Genomic DNA, 8,187 nt, shown 5'->3' with positions numbered 1-8,187 from the left:
CAGTAAATATACTCTGCGACCAACAACATGGCTTCCGACTTTGAAGGTCATGTGAATCACAACTTATTACTACAGTGAAACCTCACTTAGCAGCCACCTCTTTAATAAGACCACCTCGTTATAGTGGCCACCTCTAGTAGGTCCCAAACATACTAGCTAAGCAGTACTTTATTACCTCATTAATAAGGCAACCTCATTATTAAGGCCAAATTTTTGGTCCCAGAGCTATCAATGAGGTTTCACTGTACTGTAAACAACATTTTAAAATCTTTTGACTCTGGCTTTCAAAAACTGATATCATCTTTCTGGATGTATCCAAAGCATTTGATAAAGTCCCACATCACCATTTATGTAACACAATTATCTTACTACGATATTAAAGGGGAATTTACTAGTATGGCTACAAAACTTCTCATCAGTAGGCATCAACAAGTAAATCTTGATGGTTAGCCAGTGAATCACACACAGATTAAAAAAAATAGGAACTACATTTGCTAAAAGCCAGTCATCAGGAATAAACTTGAACACTCTAATAAAGCAGCACTAAAATACTCTAATAGAACAGTCACTCTGAATGTAGATCAGTCACTATATGAACTAAATTATATAGTGCAGATATTCTACACTAAAATACTCTATAATTAACAAACCCATCAAGAATGAAATGCTACAATGTATGAAAACAATGTAAATAACAACTAGGTTATTTTTTTTTAATTAAAGGAAAAGTCCTTGATGTGCAGTCCAGGTATATGGCAGTCATAGACTACCCATGCACTGCTTCTCAATCCTTGGCAATATGAAACAATAGATGAATTAAGAGGTTCAAAAAGGCATTTTAATAATTTAATTAACTGACAGCCTGCAATGTAGCTATTTATGTATTTTAAATGGAGCAAACATTAAAGATATACAGGTCTAAAATAGGTACTAGTGCAGGCATATAATAGCTGAAATCAGTTATTTCAACAACCTGAAAAACTACTTTTACAACAGACTTTATCTCAGTATATCATGTATACTAGTGACATCTAGCTAGCAGTGAGAAAATAAAGTCAGCAGGCTTAGCCAATATTAATTACGCTTGCCAGAAGGCATCAGTCAGTCAGAAGAAAATCCCACAAATTAAAAAAACAATTAACATTTTGTAGAGACCTATAGGAAGCATTTCACTATAACAGGCTTGATTATACCTGACCAATAATGCCAAGGAAGCATGAAGGTATTGTGAGGCTGCATGCATATTCTCTGGTCATCTTTTTTCATGTGAAAATTCAAACCTTCTTGATCCCTACTATATACTGTACTATATAATGGTACAAATTATGTGATAAAAATTAATAAATTTAAACTAGCCATGTCAAACTTAATTACAGCTAGCTAATCAAAGCATAAATAAAGAAGCATGGTTATATAATATAAACTTGTTATTTTACAAATTAAAGTGCAAGTATATTTTAGTTAGCTAATGTGTCACAACCGAGGTCACAATAATTACAGTCTATACATAAACATGTGCAAAAAGATACAATTTGAGTATTAGTTAGTCAAATAAAATTACCAAAAGAGAGTTTCATTAAACTGCATCTTCATTCTCAATGCGCACATCCATGAGTGATTCTCTGTAGTGAACAGCATCAGTATCAGTATTGCCATGGTTACTAGATTTTGAGAAAGAAGGGGATCAACTATATATGCATGACAGATAATACAATACAGGAAATGCATGCAAGTGTACAAACATTTTATGATGCAAACTGAGAGCTGTATACATCTATATTATACTGTCGCATGGTACATAGCTAATTCATTACCCTGATATCTAGTGTATATTATATATCATGCACAATTATATTAATGGCTTTGTCATTTACATATTAACTGTCAGATCAAATGATCTGGACACCTGTGTATGTCTGGCTGCCACATTTACAAACTGCTATTGCTTTACCAAATAAAATTTTAATTAATAAGTAGCCCAAAAGATGGGTTGCATGGAACCTTGGGAATCCCTCACCCTGGATCCATCTCTACAAATGTACTCCATATTGTAAACTTAAATGACCATAATAAAAGTAATCAATACTCAACTTTTCTTTTATGTGTTTCTCTACTTTAGCTTTCAAACGAAAAGCTGTTTTAAATTTGTTAGGTCATGAATATTCAATTGGAAAAGTGATTGCATGTGGAATACACAAATCCAGTCACATTTTATGAAAACTGCTTCAGTTTACACCATGAGTAAGTTAATTTAGTCAAACACAGCCAGGTAATACAGTTGGATTCTAGATATACCACACCACAAAATAGATATAACTTACATGTCACAAATGGTCACTTTAGTTCTTGTGCTATCATCAATGATCATACCAAAATCATTGACTGTTGGGATTTCAGGGACTGTTACATCATGTTCCTTTATGGAAGATACAACAAAGTTCGCAATTTTCTTCTTCAAATTTTCTCTGTGTATTATGGTCACCAAAGCCATGCAAATCATTAATGGTGAGATCACTATTACGAAGGCACTTGCCACAGCAAAGGTTGAGTTGAATTTGTCAAAATTTTCAATGATTGAAAATGCTGTTGCCAAAATCGTCAAATGTAGTATCAAACCATCAAATATGTTAAGAGTGCTATTGGCATATGGCCTCACTGTTTGATGAATATATGCCATTAAGGTGCTAGTGGTGATCATTAAGTACTGACCAATGAAATTGTCTGGTGTGGTTACATTAATAATGATGATTATTACAATTCGATAAATCATATAATAAGCTGCAAAGCAACGATATTTATCTTTGTAACATCCTTGAAACTGATCCAGGAATGGTTTGATCCTTGTGAAATTTATCTTGTGATTAATGAATGGCTCAATAAAAAGAAGAAGTGGCAGACCAATTACAACCGCTATTGTAAATAACATTGCTACAATTGTATATGGCAGGTGGCGACCATGAAAATACTCAATATTGGGTGAAAGGTATGTATAAACATTACTGATATCAGTAAACTGCTGTAACCTCAACAATAATAGTGAAGTTGTTGCCAATGAGGTATACGATAATAGGAGCAAACAACAGATTACACGGATAATTGCTCTACTGATAAATGCTGAAAATTTGTAAGAAATCCTAGCTAGTAGAGAGATTATTACTAGGATGACTGAAATAGCCACAGGATGTGCATAATGTAAAAACTGCTGGTCAATTCCACTCATGTTCTTTACAAAGCACAGTTGGCCTAAGAATTGTGGTGTTATTTTGACAACACTTGACAAAATGTTCACAATAACATAAAGAGAGTTTGAAATATAAATGCTTTGAATCAATAGTAGATCTAATATGCTGTAGTAGAATGTGATGGCATAGAGATATCCGATTCCAACTCTGTAGTGCATGATAATGAAGACTAGGACCACAACAACAACCCAGTATAACACTGTTATTGTGACAACAAGAACAGTCTGTCCAACTGTGCACTTCTGTATGTGAAGACACTCTGGAGAATCAAATGATAAGGTGTAGTCTTCCTCACAGCTACCACATGCTGTGCCAGCCCGATGGAAACTACACTGGTTAATTCTTTGTGGTGAAAGATGATAGTAACCATTGGTAGCTTCACAACATGTAAAGTTGCAGTAATTGATTGGACATTTTGCCACTGTTGGCCTTCCATTAATGCTTCCAAACCAGTAACCTCTTTTGATAGTTGAATTTCCACCAGAACATGATACAATATTACTAGTGTGGAAACAAGAGCATTTTTGTGATTCGTCATTGTGCCAAAATCCAGGATGGCAATGTGATAATTCAACAATGATATTAACAAAAACGTTTTCCTCATTTGGTTCATCATAGAGAAGTGAGAAGGAGAAGTTTAATGGTGTCTTTGATGGAATTTCATTTCCATGTATCGCAATTCCCTTGAATATATCACATGATGTTATGGAATGAAATGATGGTCCGTTGATGTAATATCCTTGTTGGTCAATATTATCTTTTACCACTAACTGTACTGATCCAGCAGGTTCATCGTAATAGTCCAAAATACAGATGCCAAATGTAATTTCTTGGCCAAGCATTATGTGGTTTAAATAATATGTAACAGAGTTTGTGAGTCCAGAATTGTTTAAGTAGATGGCTGGGTGAGATAAATTCAGTTTATTAGGAGATGTAACAATATGCCTCTGAAGGAAGCTATACATGCTCTGAACAGATTCAACCAAGCAAAAGTGATTACATGATTTGTCTGCAAATGCATACACTGTAGTTCCTGCTAATTTGGCATTGTTGTTAGTAAAATTAATATTTTGACTATTAAAAATTATTTTACTTTTAGCAGCATTAGAATAAACTGCTCCACCATAATCATTTGCACTATTGTTCACAAACTGAGCAGTAGAGTTTTGTTCAAACAATGTATAGGATGCATCATCAATATACATAGCTCCGCCATTTTGCAATGCTCTGTTATTGTGAAATGTAACCAATGAAAATACTTTAAATGCAATGTTAGTTGCAGAGATGTATATGGCTCCACCATTTTCAGCAGTGTTTTTAAAGAATGTTGTAGAATGGTTACCTTTGAACTTAATAACAGAATTCTCATCTGAGTACAATCCTCCGCCATTTTCTGCAGCTTCATTGCTGCTGAATGTAATCATGCAATCTCCATCAAACACAATGTCACAACTGAATATCGAATACACAGCTCCACCATGAATTGATGCTCTGTTGTTCATTATTGTTACATTGGAATATTCTTCAAATGAAACGCTACAGTCTTGTGCTACAGTTATAGCTGCACCATTTGCAGCAGTGTTATTAACAATGCTGACTGAAGAATGTCCTTTAAAGGATAGATTTGTGGTAAATAAGCCACACACTGCTCCTCCATTTAAGGCACTGTTATTAGTAAACACTACAACTGAATTCTGTTCAAATGAGATTTTAGATGTTCTAACTGATGTTTGGTTTGTGTTGACAGAGGAAAAAATGAAGTCATTGCCTGAAGAATATAATGCACCACCATCTTCTCTAGCAGCATTAGCTACAAATAACACTGAAGTATTCCCTGTTAATGTGACTGCAGAGTTAAGCACTATGCTTATAGCTCCACCACTATTAGCTTTGTTGTCTTTAAACATCACTTTTGAGTTTTTACCCAGCGACATAACAGAACGATCAAACAAACTTATAGCTCCACCATAGCCACTGCTACTGTCGGTTCTTATGATTAAGGCTAGTACAGCATGTAGTATTAAGTACCTGGATAGTCTATTAGCAGCATCTGATTGTGAGGCAATGCTGTTATGAGAAGTAACAGTATTGTTTAAAAAGTGAACCACTGAATAACCTTCAATATTAACAGTTGAGTTTCTGCGTAAGCTGATTGCACCACCATTCTTGATGGCAATATTGTTAACAAATAAAACATGTGTAAATTGTTCAAATGAAATATCACAACTTAATTCACAAAAGATTGCACCACCACTCTCTGCACTATTATTGGTTAACATTACAATAGCTTTCTGTTGAAAAGTGATGGAACAATTTGAGCGACAGTTAATTACACCACCATTGAATGTGGCATGGTTGCTAGAAAATGTAACAAAAACATTATCTCTAAAATTGATGCTTGCAAGAAATGGCCTGTATCTTTTAAAATAAACGAATGAGCCTATGGCTGCTGTAAAACATATTGCAGCTCCATTTTCCTTGGCATCATTGTGGTGCATTGTAACTGTAGCATTTTGCTGAAATATGATATCACAATTGTAACTATCACATGAAATGACTCCGCCGCAGTGAGCTGTATTTTCTGTAAAATTGACCGTAGAGCTACCTGAAAATTTTAGATTTTCTGAGGTTATAGCGCCACCTAAGTATGATGCTTTATTTTTAGTGAATATTACATTTGAGTTCTGATCAAAACATATAGGGCTACTATATATAGCTCTACCATAAATATCAAGGCCAAATATCGCTCCACCAGAAGTAGCAACATTCCCATCAAACTCTACTGATGCATTATCTTTAACTTTGAATGCACATGCAAAATTAAAATATAAAGCTCCACCAAGTCGGGCAGTGTTATTTATGAATGATATGCTTCCTTCAATTATGACTTCAGAGTAGTTGTAGGAGTGTATAGCCCCTCCTGATTGGAGAGCGTCATTGTTAGTAAGCAGTGCAACGCTTTTTGCTGAAAATAGAATAATGGAATGGTTTTCTTGAAATATTGCTCCACCACAAGACCCTGTACATCCTTTATTATTACGAATTTGTCCTTCAGCAGTATTGTGTATAAATTGTACAAGTGAGTTGTTCTCAAATTTGATGCTACTGTTTGAAGCAGAATATAAAGCACCACCCATTGAGGCAGTATTATTTACAAATGATGCATTTGATTGTGCTTCAAACATAATTTCAGAATAGTACTCAGAGAATATAGCTCCACCACCATATGATGCAGCGTTGTAAAAGAATTGTACTGTGGTGTTTGAAGCAAAAGATACAAAGGAGTGGTTAAGTAGAGAAATTGCCCCACCATCATAATATGCTCTATTTTTGTAAAAACCTACAATGCAGTTTTCATCAAATATGATATTGGAACTAATACTGGAAATTGCTGCACCACTAGGAGCTAAATTTTCCTCAAAGAGAATGTTGCCACTAACATGTATAGTTTCATCTATGAGAAAAAGGGGAGTTGCTTGGTTAAATGAAAACCTTGAGTTTGATATCAGAATATGTTTATATGCACTCATTTGGTGTTGATGTCCATGGAGATACACTATGCTATTTGCAGGACCATTTATACCAAAGTATGTTTCGTTTATATTTAGAAGCATTTGTAGAGGCCTTTTGCTAACATATATTGCTGTACCATCACCTCTGTAGATGTTATTTATAAATTCACAACCACTAATATTGGTGTATTCAGACACGTTCATCAATTTGATAGCTTGTCCTACAAAGTGCTGAAAAGTACACAAGGAAAATGATATACTTGATGAACTTTGAAAGTGAATACCTGTAACACTGGCCATGAGATGTTCATGGAAACGAATAAAATATCCATTCCATTTAACACTTTCAATTTTGATGTTCTTGCAATGTAAAAATTCCAATGCTCCATTATAATTGTAAAATACAGTTGGGCTGTTGTGTCCAAGTATTGTGATATTCTCCAAGTTGACAAGTGTTGCAAGTGAAGGCAATAACACATCAGTTGTTATGTTAATAACAACATTACTTGCAAGATTATTTAGTGCAAGAAAGAAAGATCTACAAACACAGTCTCCAGTTACACAACAGTTGGACGAATCATTTGGTGAATTCCACACATCATGATAAGGATTATGATAAGTAAGATTCTCCTCTACAATGATTTCTCTTGTAATTCCTTTAGCACTATGAAGCAATAAAGTGAGACCAATGATTATTACACACAATGGTTGAAACATGCTAGTGATATTTCAAAAAGTTCTAACTGTCAAACATTGCAAAACGCAAATATTTATAGGTATTCTATAGAAGCCATGTATCTGAATTACAAGTAAATGTGTCATTAACCTCATCAGAAATTTGACTGCATGCTTGTTTGTAACTATGGCGATGATGCTTTAATCATTTAAACATCAGGCAAAAGACATATAGCATAGTATTATATGTTACATTTTAACGTAAAGACATTCAGCCATTAATGGGAGCTGATCATGTGATAGTATATGTACAGTAACTATATACACTTCTAAATCAATAATTTCTTTTTTACAAATTTATCAATACAGATTCACTCAATTTCTTTTCACACATACTCATTCTTGTAATCCTAAAAAAAAATGCAATTATACTGTCAATTGATGTCAACAGGCATGGTTCTAGGAGGTTTCACTGGTTTCCAGACCAGCTTTTTAAAATTGATTTGAACAGTCAATGAAGCTCAAATTTACAACTATAATTTATTAGCAAAACGATAGCTTATTTAGTAATCCATAAATTATATCACTCCACAACGAAGCAAATAAGTGATCCAAAATTGTTTCTCCCATTCACCTTAAAGCATGCTAATTATATAAAATAATTATCATTTTAGCTGTCATAACTTCTGCAACTGTTTGATATGGTATAACATCTTTCTGCATAGGTCTAGAATGGTAAGACAATAATAATGATTCAA

The 8,187-nt window shown here is 34.1% G+C and overlaps 1 protein-coding gene across 1 annotated transcript; it reads right to left on the bottom strand.

Moving 5' to 3' along the window:
- Positions 1–1,396: 1,396 nt before the first annotated feature.
- LOC136238768 (uncharacterized) lies at positions 1,397–7,476 on the bottom strand. Its single transcript, XM_066029356.1, has 2 exons — positions 2,322–7,476; positions 1,397–1,661 (listed from the first exon to the last, which is right to left on the bottom strand). The coding sequence occupies exons 1-2, from the start codon at positions 7,469–7,471 to the stop codon at positions 1,577–1,579; spliced, it is 5,235 nt and encodes a 1,744-aa protein (XP_065885428.1). The 5' UTR covers positions 7,472–7,476; the 3' UTR covers positions 1,397–1,576.
- Between the last annotated feature and the right edge of the window lie 711 nt (positions 7,477–8,187).

The sequence above is a fragment of the Dysidea avara genome, chromosome 11 (genome assembly GCF_963678975.1).
Source record: "Dysidea avara chromosome 11, odDysAvar1.4, whole genome shotgun sequence".
In the NCBI taxonomy this organism is placed as follows: Eukaryota; Metazoa; Porifera; class Demospongiae; order Dictyoceratida; family Dysideidae; genus Dysidea; species Dysidea avara.
The sequence above is the reverse complement of the archived record's forward strand: the minus strand, read 5'-3'. Positions and strand labels throughout refer to the sequence as shown.

Bases quoted from the DNA above. Each gene is read 5' to 3' on its own strand.
- LOC136238768 (XM_066029356.1), bottom strand. From the start codon at position 7,471: ATGTTTCAACCATTGTGTGTAATAATCATTGGTCTCACTTTATTGCTT. The intron at 1,662-2,321 runs GTAAGTTATATC...CTCAAAATCTAG, and splicing joins AAAGTGACCATTTGTGACAT to TAACCATGGCAATACTGATA.